At 33.7% G+C, this 21,658-nt stretch overlaps 1 protein-coding gene across 5 annotated transcripts in view; it reads right to left on the bottom strand.

Annotated features, from left to right (window-relative positions):
* BRWD1 (bromodomain and WD repeat domain containing 1) overlaps positions 1 to 21,097 on the bottom strand; it is a 200,572-nt gene extending 179,475 nt beyond the window's left edge. For 3 of the 5 annotated variants that reach the window (XR_012487991.1, XM_074300514.1, XM_074300510.1), the window contains exons 1-4: positions 19,736 to 21,097; positions 19,506 to 19,564; positions 19,297 to 19,326; positions 19,092 to 19,151 (exon numbers count right to left, since the gene is read on the bottom strand). Coding sequence is in view for 2 of the 5 variants with exons in the window: in XM_074300514.1 (XP_074156615.1) it covers positions 19,092 to 19,151; positions 19,297 to 19,326; positions 19,506 to 19,564; positions 19,736 to 19,784 (198 nt within the window). In the remaining 3 variants the exon portion in view is untranslated. Of the gene's footprint in view, positions 1 to 19,091; positions 19,154 to 19,296; positions 19,327 to 19,485; positions 19,565 to 19,735 lie in introns of those variants that run through there. The other 2 variants (XM_074300511.1, XM_074300512.1) reach the window with 2 other exon arrangements.
* Positions 21,098 to 21,658: the final 561 nt, after the last annotated feature.

The following is a 21,658-nucleotide window of genomic DNA, read 5'->3' as shown; positions in this document are numbered from 1 at the left end:
ACGAGGTAAAAAATTGTTTTACATGTAACTTGGGAAAATAAAAATATTGAAGGAAAAAAAAAAGAGCACATATAACAAGTTTAGCAGTGAATACTTATAATTTGTTGACCTGAATTTTTTTAAGATCTAAAGTTTCCAAAATTCTGTATTGTTAGGAAATGCCAAATAAGTTCCAGAGACCAAAGAATAGACTCTCATATTGTTATACTTATTTTTCTTGCACTGTTGTACTTTTTTTTTTTTTTTTACTTCCTTCATGTAAATACCTCATTCTCTCAAAGTCTACTGTTAGTTACTGAGGCTCCTTTAACTTTATCCACTGCTGAAGGAATGAAGGCTCTTATGAAAACTTCATCACTTGAGAGAATATTGTTAACCTATTCTCAAAATTATTGAAATCAAGGAACAGAGATCTAGGAAAGGAAAGAATCCTAAGGAAGCAATCATTTAAAAAAAAAAAAAAGTTTAAAAGTCGCTAGTCTAAAAAATATTTTAAAAGCACTAAGAGCTTTGTTAACTTTTAAATAACATAGTCATATTGCAGGTTCTTCGAATTTACAGTCATCAGATTAACCATCACTTACAGATTATTCCTCTGCACTTAAAAAAAAAATCTAGTTTTATTTACATATTGGCTGGTGAAAGTATTTTTTGGCTCTCTCAGGCTGAGTTGGTTTGGTGAAAGAACAAAAGAATTCTGGACATCAACATCAGACTTCGCAAAAAGCAGTATATGAAAACTCACAAATTCTGCTTAGTACAAAAGAATATCTAAATCTGGAAAGCAGAAATAAAAAAGAAAAACTTTAGTATATAAAAAAAAAAAATCAACAAACACTTCATACCAGTACACTATTGGAGCTGTGAATCAGTTCAACAATTTTGGAAACAATTTGAAATTATGGATATAAAGTGATTAATATAGCTATGTCCTTAACCTAAGGATTCTGTTATTAGCCATGTACTTCAAGAGGTCAGTAATTTTAAAAAAGATCCACATAAATAGCAAAATATTCATAGCAGTAATTTTTGTTGTAGCAAAGAACTAAAAAAAGCATTTTAATAAATGCTTACTATGTGCCAGGTACCATGCTAAACTGTGAGGATACAAAGAAAACTCAAAAACATCCCCCGACTTCTAAAAGCCTACATTCTAAAGAAATGACATGTACATAAATTAGTATATACAAAATACTAGCATGTGGAAGAAACCAAAACAGGTTGCCTGCTGGAGGCCTCATTTAATTTGATTCTTTAAGGATATCAGATTCTGAAGTCTATGAAGAGAATTGCAGGAATAGGGATGACCAATGTAAAAATATGGTTACAAGCAATAGTTTCATATATGAACAAAAAGGCCATTATATATATCAATCTATCAATAAATATTTAGTGCCAATTAGGTGCTAACCATTCACAAAGATAGTCCCTGTCCTCAAATATGTTGAAATCAAGCTATATACAAGATAAACAGGAAATATTTAACAGAGGGAAGGCACTACAGTTAAGAGATTTTAGTAGAATGTAGGTGAGATTTTAGTTATAGAAAATCAGGAAGATCAATAGTGGTGGTAGAGGAAGGAAAAATATGGAGACAGAGAAAATGCTCAATGTAGCTAGATCAGGAGAGGGATCTATACATATACAAGAAGACTGGAAAAATAGCAAGATGCTAGGTTTTATGAAAGTTAACCAAAGTTGGGGCAACTAATTAGCACAGTGGTCAGAGCATGGATCCTGAATCAGGAGGACCTGAGATAAAATTCAGCCTTAACATGTTAACTGTTGTGTGACCCTGGGAAAGTCACTTAACCCCAAATGTCTCACACACACACTCCCCGCCCCCCAAAGGAAAATTAAATAAAGTTTCCATTTGAGTCTAAATAAAGTAAGGAATCATGGGAGCTTATTAAGTAGGTGAATAACACAGATTTTTAAGAAAACTATTTTAGCATGTATGTGAAGAATGAATTTGAATGAATAGACTTGAAGGGAAATCAATTAGAAAACTACCACTACTTCAAAAGTCCAAGGGTAAGATGATGAAGGCTGAACTAGTGGCTTTTTTTGAGAAAAAAAAGGTACATATATAAGAAACATTGCCAAGACAAAATTGGCAACTGATTGGATTCATGAAATGAGAATGAGGAATCAAGGATAAGGGATGAGGGAAAAGGTTTTAACATGAAAAATTTCAGATATCTAAAGGACAATAAATATGTCCAATATTGCTGCTAAAAAGAGCCGAAGAAAACCATGAAACCATGCTTGAGCCCACTACAAATGAGTTACACACTTTCAACCAGGTCATCACTGCAGCAAGGCAATCCTGTTACATCTCACTAATCAATTTACACTCATCATAGGATATATATCAAATCCTTTATGTAATCTCTCCTGAGGTATCCTGAAATTCTCAGCAAAGGATCTCCTCTCAAACTTTAATAAAAATTTTTAAAAAAAGAAAAAAAAAAGACAACTGACCAAGAGCTCCTCTTTTATCTCAAATTACTCAGATGTTTTTCTCTTGTGATTTACTCCTGAATCCCTATTTCATATGAAGAGAAGACTCATCTTACCAAGATTCCTAATCCATCTTGCCTTTTTCAAGATTAACACCAGTACTCCCAATTCTCTCACTAATCTTCAATCTCTCCTCAGTAAATGGCTGCTACCTACAAATATGCCCATTCAACCCCATTCTTTAAAAACTCTCATTTGTTCTTATCATTCCCCATTAGCTACCATTCTCTCTCCTTCATAATTAAACTTTTTTTCTTTGAAACACTTTCTCCTTTTTATAAAAAAAAAAAAAAAAAAAAAAAAAAATTCATTGCCAACTTGATAGCCCTTTTTTTTGAAGGGGGGAAATTTGTTCTCAAATCAACAAAATCAAGGATATTTTAGCATATTCCAACTAGTACTTAAAGCAATTGAAATGACTAGAAATTTTGAGAACATGAGTGATAAAATGAAACTACTTAGAATTATTAAATTTTCTTATTATAGTTATTAAAATTTGCCAAATGCTCTGCTACTTAATTGTATGAATGAAATATACCTTTCTTCAACAAGGTATAAAGCTTAAAGAGAATAAGTTAATAAAGGCTTCAAGAAAACTTACCATTTCATGGCTAAACTATTTTTTAATTTTTATTTATCCCCAGTTACATTTAAAACTTTTTTTACATTCTTTTTTTTAAACTTTTGAGTTCTGAATTCTCTCCCTTATCCCTACCCCAAGTCCCCATTAAAAAACCACATGTGAAGTTTTCCATAAAAGTTATGTGAAAGAAAACATGTAGCACTTAAATCTTTCATGACTAGTAGTGATATTGCTAGGTCAAAGGACATGCATGAATTTATTGCCTTTTAACATAGATCATATCTTTTGATCACTTATCAATTGGGTGATGGCTCATTTTTTTTAATAAATTTGATTCCATTCCTCCTATGATTCAAAAATAAGGTCTTATCAAAGAATCTTGCTTCAAAAATATTTTTAAAAATAATTATTGCTAACTATTTCTCCCCATTAATTCTATTCTCTCTACTTTGTCCCTCCATCAAAAGTGCTTTGCTACTTGCCACTCCTTCCCTTAATATGTCCTTTCTTTCATCACCTTCCTCCCTTCCTGCATCCCATTTCCCTATTTTCCTTTAGGGTAAGATAGATTTCTATGTATATATCTTACCTCTTCTTTGAGCCAATTCTGATAAGAGTAGATTTCACCCTCTCCTTTTCTCTTCATCTCCATGTCAAAAGCTTTTTCTTGCCTCTTTCTTTATGGTAGATAATTCATACCATTCCACTTCTCCCTTTCCCTTTCTCCCACTACACCACTTAACTTCATTACTTTTTAAGATATTATCCCTTCATATTCAAATTGCACTCATTCTATCTGTACTCCCAACTGCTCTAAAAAAAAAGTTCTTATGAATAACAAGTATCATCCTCTCATGTAAGAATGTAAATAGATGATCTAATTTAAGTCCCTTATATCATTTTCCTGATTAATTTACCCTTCCTTTTCCTGAATCCTATATTTGAAAATCAAATTTCTTATTCAGCTTTGGTCTTTTCATCACAAATATTTGAAAATCCTCTATTTCATTAATTGTCCACCTTGGACCCTGAAGGATTATACTCAGTTTTGCTGGATAGGTGATTCTTGGATTATAAACTCTTTAAGCCCTCCAGTTCTTTAATGTAGAAGCTGCTAAATCTCATGTGATCCTGACTGTGGCTCCACTATACTTAATAAGTTTTCATTTGGGGATCTCTTTCAGAAGCTAATCAGTGGATCCTATTTTACTCTCTAGTTGTATAATAGCAGAACAGTTTTCCTCAATAATTTCTTGAAAGATGATGTCCAAGTTCTTTATAATCATGACTTTCAGATAAACCAATAATTTTAAAATTATTGCTCCTGGATCTACTTTCCAGGTCAGTTGTTTTTTCATTGAGATATTTCACTTTTTTTCCCTATTTTTTCTTTTCTTTTCTTTTTTTTTTTTGCTTTATTTTTTTGATTTTTTTCCTCAAATCATTAACTTCCATTTGCTCAATTCTAATTTTCAAGGCATTATTTTCCTCAGTGAACTTTTGTACCTCCTTTCCCGATTGGCCAATTTTGTTAAGGCACTCTTCTCATTAGCTTTTTTATTTCCTTTAGTATCTAAGAATATGTCCTTGCATATCCCATGATGTGAAACATTTTAAACAAAAGCATGTTTATCAAATTTACATGACAAAATTTTAAAGAATATCTAAAATGATGGATGATAGGATCCAGAAAGATCAATGGGCTAAAACAGAAAAATGGAAAAAAAATAAATAAATAAATTTTGGTTGGGAGTAATTTCAAAGGCTGTTTATTCTAAAACATACTTCAACAAAAATTCCCACCATATCATACCTAATAATATAATCTCTGCCTGAGAATCTCCAGTGGAGGGGTCCCAAGCTCCAATGGTGATCTCTTCCATTTTTGCAGTTTTTCATTTTAATAAGATTTTCAAATCCAAGTTGTCTTCACAAATTCAACTTATTCTAATTCTGTCCTCAAGGGTAATGAAGAACAAAGCTAATCTCTTCTATATATCAATCATTCAAATACTTGAAATTAATTACTGTGTTACCCTGTTGTAGGTTAAGGTCAAGCCAGCTAGTCTAATGATTAAGGTTAAAGATTGGAATGAAGTGAGATGCTCATAGACGATGTGTCAATTTATTTAGTCGCTTCATGAAAAGGATATTCAGCAAGGACACTGCTCTCTCACTTCAGATCAAAACCAAAGTAGAAACTGAAGAGCTGCAAGGTCTTTGTCTCCATCTTTAAACATATCTGGTCAATAATAGGGTGTGTTGATTTGCTCTGCAATAGAACATCTATCAAGTCATGATAATAATGCCTATGGGCCTTTTTATGCCCTAACCAACAAAGAAGCCGTGTCAATGGCTGCAGCCTAAGTCCCAACAAACAAAACAAGTACTAATCTTCTACAGGGTGGATAACATTGGGGATAATGGATAAAAGTGGTGACAAAAAAGAGATAGCATCAGAAACAGAAGAGACAAAGATAACACAGATAACACTTTTAGTGTAGTCACCAATCATGAGTCATTTATGACCCTTGTCATAAAGTCTGTTCTAATAGTAGTCAATACCAGAACCTCTCTTGTACCACACTCCCATCTCAATGTTTCCCACACTACCAAGTCACATACCAATGTATCCCACACTGCCCTTCTTAGAAGCCCTGTCAGGATTAGAGAAGGCAGTATCAAATCTCTGGTTAAGAAATCTTTGCTAAGGGCTTCCACTTTCTCCTGGTAGAGGCAGGTTAATTTGCCTTCACATTCATCTAGAAGTCAAGAATGCCAATAAATTATCTATAGAAATCCCATTCCTTCCAGATTAAGAATACACACTCCACACCTATGTAGTTTCAACTCTCATGTTAAAAAGCAAGGTAGGCTCTATCAAATACAACCCCTTCGTTCCTCCAAACCTTTTCTAGTAGGGAATAGTGAGAATGACCTGAAGGTGGGAAAAGCCAAGCTACTGGGGTGAATCAGTGTGTGTGGAGTTCTCAGAAAAGACAAGGACTCTGTAGGCCTAGTCAACTGCATAAGGAGGGAGAAAGAATCGGCTCAAAGTGATCAAGCAGAACTATGCAGAAAAGCAATTTGTCCTCATGAATAAGGTACTATAAAAGCTGGAAGAAGGGAGAGATGGAAGCAAAGAATAAGCAGAGAAACCACTGGACTAGATGGTCCCCTTTCTTGCTGGCATGGAACTAATTTGTTAGGGAAATTTCTTCAAGAAATATCCAACCTGGGGCAGCTAGGTGGCACAGTGGATAGAGCACCAGCCCTGAATTCAGGAGAGCCGGAGTTCAAATATGGTCTCAGACACAACATTTCCTAGCTATGTGACCCTGGGCAAGTCACTTAACCTCAGCCTCAAGGGAAAAAAAAAATCTGATCCCGGAACTCAGAGACATAATGAAAATGAACTGTGATTAGGAAAGACAAATCACTTTGTAAGAAGGAAGAAGACCAATTTGTCAAAATGGAGTCAGATCTATGACCATGAAGGAAGATAGAAATCCTGGTTGGCATGAAGAACTTTACCAGGCAGGAGTTGATTATTCATCCTTACTTTTTGGGGGGACATAGAATGTCAGACTGTACACCATCTTGTACAACATGACATCAGGGATCCCCCATGATCAAATTGACTAAAAAAAAAAAAAAAAATCAAAAAGTCATAATTAAACTTTTTTTTTAAATGAAAGGATGAAAGGAGACATTCTTGCAAGCAGGGTAAAGGTTTAAACTATTAACATGTTTTCTCCATCATCTGAGATTAAAGCAACTGGGAAGAGCTCCAAGAGCTCCTGGAGGCATAGTTAATCCTTCAGCCTCTCCCCTCATGATTGGCTGGTTCTCTCCAGACCTTCCATTTTATAGAAGATACTCAGGTCTACATTCCTGATTCTACAGACTTTCTCTGCCATTATCCACCCTACTTCATCTCTTTGTTTATGTACTGTCTTCCTCCATTCATATATGAGCTCCTTGAAGAAAAAAAAGTCTCTCTTTTTTACTTGTATTTCTATTCCCAGGACTTAGCAGAGTGTCTGCCACATAATAACCACTTAATAAATGTTTATTGACTTAATAGATCATAAATAGTAAAGCAGTCAAGTGAGATGCACTCATTCATTAAGATATCCTCAATGTCTATATAGTGTGGGCCTACTGTCACACCTACACTCTTCAGCTTTATACCTCAAAACCCACATAGTATATAAAGATGAGATGACAAGAAATCAAACTATTATATTTCACCCAATTGTTTTAGTCAAAGTGGGCACTTTACAGTATATATGAATTCATGCATTTTCCAACAAATTATATCACACACAGAGCAGTATGTCCAAAATGTCCAAATTCTATACCATAGATTGTTTTTAATACTAGAGTTTTCAGCAGTCTACTAAATAAAGGCTGTATTTACTTACTATATATAAAATTAAGCAAGTTGTAATCTCTCTTCTAATCTTAGTTATTACACTCAGAAAGGCATAGCAATTAAGGAAATAGTTTTTCACCGAATAAACTTTAGAAGGTATCAACATCTTCCCTGTACTCTAAACCTGCTTATAAGCAGTAAAGCAATGTTTTTCCCAACTTTATGAAGCAAAGGTCATTCCTTTTTACATAAAAATGTCAACCTCTTCATTGATAAGTTTTTATAAAAAAACTACACAAATAATTTTCTCATATGGTATTTATTTATTACAAATAAAATTTGAAATTTTATAATAAATCTCAAACAATAAAAGCACAAACTTATTGGTAAAATTCTTTATAGCTCTTAGATTCGTAACACATAAAAATAAAAACCTTTAAATTATTATGCATGAATTTGTTTTTGGATAATCAAACAACTTGAAAGCTATACATAGCTCCTTACTCATATTTCTCAACAAAAGTTATTACCTAGAGTATTCAAGGGTCAAAATTACTTGAGGGCCACATTTTTAACGTGCTTGTAGACTTATGTTTCAACCTAACATCAAATAGGCCTCATCACTGCTGAGTCCAATACAATTTTCCCACATTATTTTCATAAAAAAAAAAAAAAAAAATCACTAAAAATTTTCTCTTAATGTGGCATTTCCACCAATTTTTGGAAAGTTAATACCATCCCTGGAATCAGAAGGTATGTCCTACTCTGTTACTCTGAACAAGCCACAACCTCTTTACATCTATAAATTAGGCAACAGAAGTAGAGAACATCAAAAAAGTTAAACTAGGGTAGAAACCCTATATTCTGGCAAAGCAAGTATCAAAGAGTCCAGAGGGTATTAGAATACAAATAGGATTTCCTGCTTCAAAAGGAATGCTTCAGTGAAAGTCAACCCAGGAGAAATGGGATAAGCACAAGAATGAAATTCTAAAACACAAAAGAAAAAAATTCCAATAAGAATGAAAAGTGAAATGTGTCTGAAGAGATTAATGTAGACACAAAAGTAATTCATCATCTTAAAATTTTAAAAAGACAAATAAGAATAAGTAATGGAAAATAATGTTTTAAAAAACTGTCAGGAAAGTTGAAGTTCAGAATGAGCTGAAGCTGGCAAGGGAAGTGGACTAGAACAAAAAGGGATTTTTAAAAAGCTGTATTAGAAGATCAACAAAGCAACGAGACCTCTATTTGGAGCACCTGACAAATAACAAAATAAAGGGAAAAACCACTAAATTTTTATTTTGTTTTCTTTGCAAAGAATGATCTTTATATTGGAAATAACAGAACCAAAGTTACTTAACAAGTGATTAATACCCAAGCCAAATAATCAAAAAATAATGAAACTACCTCATTGGTCTTGATTAATGCAAGGCACCTGGATCAATTTAACTATATCCTTGAGTCCTAAATAGATGTAACGACTAAGCTATAATTCCATGACATTTTAAAAATTACAGAAAACAGTAGCAGTATTAGTTTGAAAAAAGACAAATGTCCCAATTTTCAAAAAAGGGAAAAGAGCACAATCTGCAAACTACAGATCAAAGAATTTAACTTTGATTCCTGAGAAAATGGTTTATTTAAAAAATTAGTTTGTAAATGTTTAGAAAAAAAAAAAGGAATTATAAAATACTAGCATGGTTGCATCAAAAACAAATCACAATAGACGATCCCATTTTCTTTTTAAATTAGTAGATGATGGGAATGCCAGGATATAATTTACTTAGATTTTAGCAAAGCAAGATTCTGAGAAGACAATGGTGGAATTAAGACAGAAAGTAGCAGGCTCTCAAAAACTTTCCCACAAACAATGTAAAACATCGTAAAACGTCACATCAAAGTAAACTATTAAATCACATAAATAATCAAAAGTTGGGATAAAGAAGTTGTATTCCTAAGACAACTGGGGAGGACTTCAGGAAAAGACCTAACTTCCAGAATAGGCAGGACTGAGGTGGAAACACCTTTAGGCATACTCTGCTGAATCAACAAACAGGCTGCAGTGCAAATGGATCTGGTAGCCATTTCAGCTTCAGGAAAGTTAGCTTCATAGTATGGAGATGAGACAATTAGGCACTGGAAGGTTAAAGGATGCTCTACTGTTGCAGGACACCAGGCAAAGGTGTGCTCACCAGACATGGCCTAGGGCTGTAGTAAGTGTGATAGCTGGTACCGTGAGCTTGCAGGAGAGGGGAGTTGCTGGTTTAGCTTGCAGGACAAATGTGTTAGTTGAAGCTTGCAATTGAAAAGAGGACATTAAAAGGGAACAAGAGTGTTTGTGCTAACACTGTAGCTGAAAGTCCTAGAAGTGGCTCAGAGTCAGAGTAGAAAGCCTGAGGTAAGGCCATGAGATAGTGCTTAGAAAACAACGTACCAAAATCTGAAGCCTGAGCCATCACCCCTATCCTTCCATCCCCATTCCTGCACACACCCTGGGACTAGAACCTATAATATACTAAAATAAACTATTGAATGTACAAATAAATACATAATGAGTGAGTGCATATTAGAGAAAAGAACCCAACAACCCAATCACAGACAGTTATTATGGTGATAGAAAAAACCTGAATTCACACTTAGAAGATGAAGTTAAAAAAACAAACACACCTACTTAAAAAAAAAAAAAAAAAAAAAAAAAGTTCATATAATCACAAGCCCAAAAAGAATTCTTTGAGGAGTTTAAAAAGGATGTTAAAAATCAAATGAGAGAGATTAAAGAAAAACAAGGCAAAAAATGAGAGCAATCCAAGAAAATCAATAAAATTATGAAAAGATAGCCAACCAACTGGAAAGAGATCAAAAACTTTAAGGAAGAAAATAACTTCTTAAAAACTAGAATCAGACAAGGGAAAACTAATGACTTACAATACATCAAAAAATTATCAAATAAAGTCAAAAAAATGAAATAGAAGACACTGTAAAACATTTCCATTAGAAAAATAATAGATCTGGAAAACAGAGAGATTTATTGAACCAACAGAGTTATAATCAAAAAAAGAATCTAGATATATTAAAAGAAATAATCATGGACAATTTTCCTGAAGTTCTAGAATGAGAAGGTAACACAGAAGTAGGAAAAAAAAAAAATCCATTGATTGCTACCTAAGACACTCCAAGATGAAATCTCATGGCAATATTCCAGCCAAGTTTTTAACTTCTCAGGTCAAGGAGAAAATATAAGCACCAAAACCAAAAAAACAAACAAACAAACCCTACAATTTAAATATTATAGAGCTAGACAAGATCTGGCAGCTTCTACATTAAAAGACTGAAACATTTGGAACTTATCATTTCAAAGAACAAATCATTTTAATATGCAACTAAGAATAACTTACCCAGCAAAGCTGAATATGATACCGAAGGGGAAAAATAAAAGGTATTTAATGAATTGAAAGACTTGCAGGTATTTGTGAGGGGGGGAAAAAAAAAAAAAAAGAACTCAATGGAAAACTTAGGAAAAACAAAGTAAACATTAAAGATCGACTATAGGGACTCAATAGATCAACCTGTTCACTTCTTTTATAGAAAAATGTTATCTGTACTCCTAAGAATGATATCATTACTTGGGGAGTTGGAAAGAACATACATAGAAAGTCCAGTGTTGAGTTGATTATGATGGGATGACTTCAAAAATTAAAACTTGATATGGAAAAGTAAACTGGAGTAATTATTAAAAACAAGACATAAAAAGGAAGAGCTGTTATAGTGCAAATAGGTAGAGATGGACCTAACTTTAATCTCATCAAAACATCTAGAAGGGAATAAAAGTCTCCTAAATATAAATAGAGGAGCAAGGAGCCAGGATAAGGGAAAGACTTCTAAAAGGGCATATAGCTCAAGAAGGAAAATGGAAGGAAGAAAAGGGAGAGATTTTTAGAGGGATGGATAGATGAGAGAATAGAAGGCTAAGAAGAGAGAATAAGGGAGGGATTATTTAAAAAAAGGATGGATTAGGGGGGGTAGTGGTTAGAATTAAATTAGACATGTAAAGATAAGGTAAAAATAGAGTGAGAAGAACAAATAGTAAGGAAAAATAAGAAGGATGGGAATATACAACTAGTAATTATAACTGTGAAGGTGAATGAGATGAATTCATCCCCCAAAATGAAAAAGAACAGCAGAATGGATTTTAAAAATCAGAATCTAACAATGTTATTTAAAAGAATCATTTAAAAATGATTTATGCAGAAATAATCAAAATAAGGACTAAAGTACTATTTATTAGACTTGAGCTACAAAATAAACAGGGAAAGAAATTCTGATTTCCAACAAAGTTAAAGGTAAAATAAATTCAATTAAAAGAAATAGGGAAACTCCATGATGACAAAAGGCATGACAGACAAGGCAACAATATTAGTACTAAAACCTATATGCACCAAATACTATAGCATCTAAATTTTTAACAAAAGAGGTAAAGAATTATAGAAATTTAAAGAGTTGAGGACCTTAACCTTTCTCCTTTAAAATTAGGTAAATCTAACCAAAAAAAATTAGGAAAAATCAAAGTGAATAGAATCTTAGATAAGCTACATATGATAAATATTTAAAGAGGATTAAGTGGGAATAAATAAACCTTTTTTCAAGGATTCATATCTTACCAAAAAAAAAAAAAAAAAAAAAAAGCCATATATGAGGAAATAAAAACATTATAGTTAATACAGAAAAATAGAAATGCATCCTTTTCAACTCATGATGCAATAAAAATTCTATTTAAAAAGGAACTATGAAAAAACACCTTAAAAACTAATTTAATCTTAAATCTAAAAGAATAAAAGGGTTAAAGAACAAATCATAGAAACAATAATTTCATTAAAAAGAATGACAATACTGAGACTACTTTTCAAAACCTATGAAATATATTGAAAAAGCATTAAGAGAAAATGTGTACCTTTAAATGTTTATATAAATAAAACAGAGAAAGAGCAAATAAATGAGGGAAAGAATTTAAAACCCCCAATTAAATACCAAATTGGGAAGTCCTAAAAATTAAAGGTGAAAATAATAAAATTGAGTATAAGAAAACCATTGAATAAATAAAAATAAGAGTTGGTTTTATGGGGGGAAAAAAACAACAATAAAATAAACTACTGGTGAATATGATTTAAAATCAGAAGAAAACAATCACTGGTATTAAAATTAGACTAAAATTACAAGTTGTCCAATTATATTTCCATATATTAAATAATTTAAGTGAAATGGAAGAAAATATAAACTATATTAACAAAAGAGGAAATAGAATATCTAATAAACTTTTTTAGAAAAAGAAATTGAACAAACCATAAATGAACTTAAAAAAAAAAAAAAGCATCAGAACAAGATTGATTTATAAGTGAATTCTGCCAAATATTTAAAGATCAACTAAATCCAATATTAAATAAATTATTTGAAATATCAGGCAAAGAAGGCATACTATCAAACTCCTTTTATAAAATAAAATATGGTATTGATACTTAAATTGGGCTGGGCAAAATCAGAGAAAAAACTATAGATTTCATTAACGAATATGAATGCAAAAATCCTAAATAAAATGCAAGCTAGGAGAGTATAACATATTATAAAAATTATACATTGTGACCAAATGCAATGAATGATTCAATAAGTAAAACTTTACATACTTCATTATGTCATTAACAAAGGCAACAAAAAAATCTTAATTATAACAAATGCAGAAAAAGACAACCCCTATTTCTATTAAAAATACTTGAAAGCATAGATATAAGTAGGTTTTTCCTTAACATTATAATAAGTATCTACCTAAAACCATTATTTGTATTTGTTATCTGCGTTATTTGTAAGGGGATAAAGTAGAAGTTTTTCCCAGGAAAGTCATGAATGAAACAATGTCCACTGTCACTTCAACATGGCATTAGAAATGCTAGAATACCAATTAAGAGAAAAAAACAAATTGAAGAAATCAGAATGGTCAATTAAGTAATAAACATCTCTTTTTGCAGATGATATAACAATATACTTGGATAATTCTAAAGATTCAACTAAAAAATGGAAACAATAATTTTAATAAAGTAGCAGGATATAAAATAAACTCATATAAAATCAGCATTTCTATATATCACCCACAAAATGCTGCAAAAGGAGATAGTAAGAAATGTCCTAGTAAAAAAAAAAAATTACTTAAAATCTGGAATTCCAAATTTTCTCTCTTCCTTCTTCCTTCCCTTTACCCTCCCTGAGACAATGAGCAATCAGATATAACAGCTCTCTTTGTAGTGGCAAAGAACTGCAAATTAAAGTAATGTCCTTCAAGTGGGTCAATGGTTAGCAAACTGGGGTATAAGATTGTGATGGAATACTACTGTGTTATAAGAAATGATTGAGTTCACTGATTTTAGAAAAACATGGAAAGACCTGCATGAAATAATGAAGAGTGAAATGAGCAATATGAAATGAATGTTTCTACTATAGTGTAGTAGAAAACTATCCCAAAATCAACTTTGAAAGACTGAGTATAATACTCAAAATGAATTAAACTTCAAAGGACTTATGTCCATCTCCGAAGAAATGATAAATAGAAATATTGATATGATAAATACACTTATGTGTATCTAATGGTAGTAGCCTTCTATAGGATGAATGGGGAGGAAGGGAGGGAGGGAGGGGAGGAAAAGAAACAAGTGCACAGCAGAGAAAAAATAAAACTATGAAGGAAGCACAGAAAAGGAGGGTAGCCTTAAAAACAATGTATAGCATTCAATAGTTTGGTTTTTTTTAAGTCAATAGTGTGAAAATGAAATTCACGATTTCTTACTGAACTCTTTTTAGATTGTACTGTATACAAAAAAAATTTTGTCTGTGTTTTTGTTCAAAACTAATTTTAAAAATTTAAAAGATTTTAGCAAAGTTTTTTCTTCAAGTATTTCAATTCTTGTCAAAATGAAAATAGGGATTAAATGATAAGAAAGTCACTGTTTCAGAAATGATCCAATACCAGACTCAAATTTAACTTGTTAACTAACTGTGTACAAGTATCTGAAGGGTTATCATGTAGATAAAATATATTCTGATTGGCCAGAAAAAGAAAAAATAGGTAGATGTTGCAAATAGACAAATGTAAGCATGAAATCAGGAAAAACTTACAATTCATGCTCTCTAAAAGTTAAACAGACTGCCTAAATAAGAGAAGATTCTCGAGGAACACTGGGAAATGAGTGTAAACTGTTCGCATTTTTTTGTTTTTCTTCCTAGATTATCTTTACCTTCCGAATACAATTCTTCCTTTGCAATAACAACAAAAAAATTCGGTTCTGCACATATATATTGTAGCTAGGATATACTATAAGATATTTAATATGTATGGGAATGCCTGCCATCCAGGGGAGGGGGTGGAGGGAAGGAGGGGAAAAATTCCGAACAGAAGGGAGTACAAGGGATAATGTTGAAAAGGAAAAAAAAAAAAAAAAAAAAAAAAAAAAAAAAATCTACGCATATGTACTGTCTAAAAAAAAAAAAAGTTATAATTATAAAATTAATAAAAAATTAAAAAAATAAGAGAAGATTCTCACCTTGAAATCTTCAAGCAAAGGCTGGATTTGATGAGTACGTTATATTGAGTTTCCTTTCATTTACTGGTTGGACTAAAATGGCCACAACCCTTCTAATTATCATTAGTCTATGTTCATGTGAGAAATAGGCTATCTTATAGGAATGTAAAACAGAGGAGATGGAGAAGAATGTTTTGTTTTGTTTTTTTTTCTTGAAGAATGAGATATGCGCATGTTTATAAGTTATAAAAAAGGAGCCAATAGAGGAAAATGAGAGGAAATAATTGACCATGGTGAACTCTTAAGCCTGACTATGGATAAGAACAAGGACACAAGGAGGGGGATTAGTTTTAGCAAGGGCCACCCCTTCTCAGAGAACAGATTCAATGAGAATAGGAATGATAAAGAGGTTTTGGCAGGTAACTTAAGGAATTAAAAGGAAGATCATAAAAAAATGATCTCAATTTCTGAGTAAATTACAAGAGATCACAAAGAAAATTTACACAATCTGATATAGAGAAGTACAGTTTTGGAACAGCAGCTGTGAAGAATTAAGAAAGAGGGAAAGATAATTGCTATGTTCTATGGAGGATTCATTATATTTTAGTGGAACCATGTGATACCACTGTGATTTCCTCTAATATTCGCCAGTAAACAAGAGGAGAAAGAAGTTGATGCAGATTAACCAAATGTTTTTTTTTTTTTTTTTTGGCACATGACAGGCAACTTGTTTGTAGAACAATAAATTTCAGTTTAGAAGACAACTACGTGGTCAAAATAATGAAGAAAATAAGTTTAAAGTAAGGATGATAGCCTCAAGAGGAGTAGAATGACTGATAATTTTAGTGTTGAAGAATAGAATTGTGAAAATAGAAGCAGAAGGTTGGAATCAGTAATTTCAGAGTTCAAGACCACATAGGCAAAATGAGTGATAATAAGATCAAGGATATAACCATCCATGAAGAGAGATGTAGGAAAGTAATGATCATGGAATTTGAGCATAATTAACCATGAGGTGAAGAGTTTGAGGGGAGATAAATGTGTCCTCAAGGATGAAAGGAAGATTCAGGATATACGGAAAGATTGGGGGAAGGAAAGAAGAGATGAAGACAGAGGCACATACTGAATTCCTTGAGAAAGTTATAATAACAAATACAAGTAAAAGGCTCCTACTGATTAACAAAAAGAGGAACTGAATAGGATGATATAGTCCAATACTAATTCTCAAAGACAATATAGCAGATAAATAATTTGGAAATATCAATAAGTATACCTAATCCTCTTTTTGGTATAGTGTATAAGGGGACCAGAAAAGATAAGAGAAACACAACTTCCAGAAACCAAGTTTCTATAGTACAAAAAAGGTGAATCTAAAATAGTTTTGCTTTTCCTCTTCCTCTCCTATGTTTACTGCTACAATGTGCTTTTTCACTAACATTAAGTGGTAAGTGCCATTCTCTTTAGCAAGTGCAAACTATTCTCTCTGCACAAGTGATAGCATTCTATCCTTTCTCCAGAACATTGACCCCTATAATCACTCCTACCTTCTGACCTACTTTAGTTATTTGTCTCCTTAGCTGTCCATGTTTCCTTCACCCTCAAAAAACTCAATCCATCCATCTTTACTATGTATCTCATATCTCCTTCCCTTTTATGTCTAAACTCTAATAGATGGAAAGGGTCATCTGCAACCAGAGACAGAACTACGGAGACTGAATGTGGATCAAAGCATAGCATTTTCATCTTTTTTGTTGTTTGCTTTTTTTTTCCTTTTCCTTTTTGATCTGGTTTTCTTGCACAGCATGATGAATATGGAAATATGTTTAGAAGAATTGCATGTTTAGCCTATATTGGATTGCTTGCTATCTTAAGCAAAGTGAGAGGGAGCAAAATTTTGGACAAGGCTTTGCAAAGATAAATGTAAAAAAACAAACTCTGCATGTACTTGGAAAAATGAAAAGCTATTTTTTTTTAAATCTTATCCTATATTCAAGAAGATCTGAGTTTAAATACAATATTAGATACTTAATAAATTTGTCACTTAATATGTCTCAGTTTCCTCAACTGTAAAATGGAGATATCACCTATTTCTAAGAATTATTGTGAGGTTCAAGTGAGATAATATTTGTAAAAAGAGATTAGCAATATGGCTCACACATAGTATGAGGTACTATAAAGAACTATAGAAACATTATTCCCTTCCCTCTTCTCCCTGCTTAGTAATTAGTCTCTGCTGTAAAGTAGAAGGGGAAAAAAGCTAAGCAGTTATACAACTTCCTATAGTCGAAGATCATGAAACAGTTTCATCCTCAGCAGAAAAACAGGTAAGATTATTAGGTTAGAATAAAGTACATATGTTGAAACGTGATTACTGTATTAGATTTGTTTCTTAATTTTTTTTGTCATAATGGAAGAGTCAATCTGGAAGGAATAGAGTTAAAAAAACTGATAATCAAAAATGCATCAATAGAAAAGTTCCTTTAAAAAAAAGACTTCTTATAAAAAATTTAGATAGGAAGAGATGTATAGGAACAAAATTTATTATCCAAAATAATTCTTTTAAATATTTACTTATCTGGTAATTCCCTCCAAACCCACTAATTCTCTTTAAAACATAATCGATAACTTTTCCAATCTAAGTATTGTTGTTAAATTGTGTCAAATTCGTTGTGACTTCATTTGGAGTTTTCTTGGCAGAGGTACTGGAGAGGATTGCCATTTTCTTCTCCAGTTCATTTTGCAAAAAAGGAAGCTGAGGCAAATAAGAAGTGACTCTCCCAGGGTCACACTACTGATAAGTCTGGATTTGAACTAGGGTGTTCCTGACTCCAGGCCCAGTATTTTATTTATGCCACCTGGTTACCCTTGTGTTACATACACAGAAAGACCCGAGTTCAAACGTGTATCAGACAATTACTAGTTGTGTGACCCTGGGTCAATCACCACCAAGTAAGTGTCCAAGGCTAATTATGAATTTAAGAAAAGTGTTCCTGACTAGAGGGCCAACACTCTATCTACTTCAATACCTAGATGCTCCCCAAGGTTGACTATTTTAATAATTATTTTAATCTTGTAAATAAACTAGTTAGCATCAATAAGATGTGATTTCGTGCATATGTTGTTGTGGTGGTAATAGTATTCAGCCTCATGCACCATACTGTCTATAAGGTTTCCTTGACAAAGATAATTGGAGTAGTTTGCCATTTACTTCTCCAGGAGATTAAGGCAAACAAGTGATTTTGCCCAAGGTCACACAGCTAATAAGTGTCTGAGACCAGACTGTACTGGCACATACATTCCATAGCTTAATCCTACAAAACTGCCAACACATGACATAAGAACTGAATTGGTGATACTTTACTAAGGAAGAAAATGGAAAAAAAAAAAAAAAAAAAAAAAAAAAGAACCTAAAATTTAAGTCCTTAGTTGTGTTCAAATACATTTAAAGGCACACACAATGAAAAGTTAGAAAGAAATCATTTGTACATTCACTAAGAATTTCTGTAGTATCCTATCCTCTAGAATCTCCACAAAGGAGTTAAAACAATACCCCATGTTTATTAAGCATATAACACACTAATTATTCTCCAATTTCAAGATCCTTGAAATGAACTTTTACTCATCAATAAGCAGTGAAGAACAGGTAAAGTATGAGATTAATGATCAAAGTTTCATTATCAAAATCCCAAAGATAATGAAAACCATCTAGACCAGGGATGGGGAATGTCCAGCTGCAGGCCATATAAGGCCTGAAAAATCATTTCATCTGACCAAGTCAACTGCAAGCTCCGATGAGCTGTAAGCTGGGTACAACAATCTCCCGCTGCTTGAGTTTTTAACTTGATTATTTTGTCTGGCCCACCAATAACATTATATCCAAAAGGTCCTTGGCAGAAAAAAGTTCCCCACCTCAGGCCCAGATAAATGATCCTTCCTTGTTAAGAATCACCTAGGATTTCAAATTCACAAAGTTATCTAAGTCTGTTGAGTCTTTTTTGGGGGGGAGGGGATTTTTAAAAATCTGCAATGTATAATGCAAAAATCTCACCAAGTCCTCATATTTCCAGTCATGTTCATTGCCTTCCCAATCCAATCTCTTCGGCAGTAACTAGAAAATAAAATGCACACGGATCACCAAAACTTTGAGTTAAAAAGAGAAGGCACTACCCACAGGGCACGAAACGGGGGAGGGGACACCATAGAGTTGGGAGGGGGGACGGACGGGAGGGAAAGGATGTGAGAGAAGTACAGACCTGGTACTGTTCCAGTTCCTGCACCAGCACCTGCAACAAACAACACACTTGGTTAAAAGATTTTTTTTTTGGGGGGGAGAGGGGATTTCAGGCAAGATTCCTCTCCCACCACCATCCCCCATCCAAAGAAGTGGAGAAGATACAGCTAATAATGAAGCGTGGGGCAAACAAAAACAGAGAGGGACCCACCGCCTGTCCCCTTTACTTACTTGGGCTGCTCTCCGGCAAGGACCGGCGGACAGGTACCGAGCGATGAGGAAATAGAGCTCTGCGGGAAGAAGGGAAAACAAGGTTTGAGCCGGGCCGGGGAGAGAGCGCGCCAGTTAGAGGTAGAACGACAGGGGAAACCGTCGGCTACAGGGAAAGAGACAGCAGAGAAGCCAACTGGGGAGCCCGGGTCGCTACAGAGGAGTAAATGGGAACTCCCGCCTCCTCTTACCCGACTCAATGGGCGGCACGGGATGTCTCGAGGCCGAGTGTTCAGCCATGACCGAGCGGAGAGGCTGAAAAGGGTAAAGGACTGGCGTAGGCCGCGCCAGGGCCTAACTGAGATATTCACTTCGGGGTACAACCCTCCCCCTCTTTCCAACTCCGACTCTTTCCTGCAGCCATGCAGCGCAGCGACCTCGCAGCGTCGTGACGTTATCGACGCCGCCGACGCCGACGCCTCCACCACCACCGCAGACGGCGCGGAATGAGAAAGAAAAAAATAGTTCTATCTTTAAAGGATTTAAGGGGAGGGAAAAAAAAACAGTGACTAAACCTCCTACATGAAAGTAAAAGTGACTTCCGTTTTAGTACTCAAGGCACATTTTGGGTGTTGAGAAGAAGTTTTTTTCTTTAGCAGCTTGTCCTGGGGAACGCAAGAAGATGGGAAAGCGCAGATGATTTTTGGAATTAGTGCGCGCGGTGAAGCGACCCCTCCTTGTTTTCAACTGTAACTCATAGTGCTGTTGCATGGGCTGAGCCAGAACTGCTATGTAGGGTGTTTGCTGCGAATGCGGTGTTTGGAATCTGGAGTGCGGCGTTTCTGGAAGGTTCTCGAAGAGAGACAGTTGCAAATTTATCTCTAGCCTTAGGGAGCCCCTTGCTCCAGGCAGTTGGGAGAACGAGCTTTGGGACTTAGTTTGCTGTCACGTGACCGACCCTTTTCCCCTATCCTAAATGGATACGGGGCTTCAAAAGTGAAAAGCTGGGTGCGTGGTGGAAAGAGTAATAATAAGTGTCCTACCGTTTTTGTGGAGGGCTCCAAGAAACCCTACAGTCTTTGGGGTGAAGAAGTATATAGGGACATGCAAGTGATTAAAGATCACACTGCAGATCGATTGCCAAGATTTGATGAGTAGCAAACTTCATCTGTAGTCGCAGAATTCAGTTATGTGGCTGCTGCCTGAATATGAAAAACACAAAATACCAGCTGCTGAGAAAAGCTGCTGATTTTATTGTTCAAGCTCAACTTAAATGGTAGTTCTTCGAAATTTAATAATCCAATATTGTGAGAGATCCTGTAAATGGCAACTTTTTTCTAAATGGCACTTGTCTTTAAGTGAAAAAAAAAAAGAAAAGAAAATCCTTTATACACATGGTGTTTTAGAAGCTACCTTTAAAAACATTTTTTATCTTTTACTTTTTTTCCAAAAAGTTTCCATCAGAAGCCACACACATTTTGTATCATCACTTTACCTATCTCGTCCTTTTAAAGATTTTACATAATTCAAAGTGGATTTTCCATAAATTTTTTTAATGTATATTGCTTACCTTTGATATATAAATACTAATAAAAAAGGTCGTGTATTCTCTCCCTTCATGTTCTTATCTGGTTACTAAATTTAATCACTCTGTTGAGCAAAACTTGTCCTTTGTATGTGCTACACTCCCGTATAAACCATCTTAAGGGAATAATTAGCTCACTGCTTAAATTGAGATTACAATTAGCAGGTATTAAATTTAGATTACTTAAGAATAAATATTAGAAATAAATGGGATCAAACCAATTTTAGGTATTAACTATTATTATTTTGAAACCAACCCATGAAATTTGCAAAGAACAAATGAAAATAAGATTATATACTTGGTTTGCCCCAGAGATTGGTGAAATTTACTAACCAAGAACCAAAAAAAAAAAAAAAACAAAAAAAAAACACATTACCAAATAAAGTGCTCCCCAATTCAATTTCTGAAAATCAGGAATATCAATGTACAAGAGGAGGTATATGCAAAGTATGTACAGGAGCAAAAAGCAAAATAATTTGGGTGAATGGGAAGTACTATTAACTGGCCAGATGGAAAAAAAAAAAGCCTTCTGAAGATGTAACTTTATATATACATATATTTTAGAGGAAATGACATATTCTATGAAGAG

Source organism: Sminthopsis crassicaudata, chromosome 3 (assembly GCF_048593235.1).
Source record: "Sminthopsis crassicaudata isolate SCR6 chromosome 3, ASM4859323v1, whole genome shotgun sequence".
Lineage (NCBI taxonomy): Eukaryota > Metazoa > Chordata > Mammalia > Dasyuromorphia > Dasyuridae > Sminthopsis > Sminthopsis crassicaudata.
Note: the sequence above shows the minus strand (reverse complement) of the source record. Positions and strands in the feature narration are given on the sequence as shown.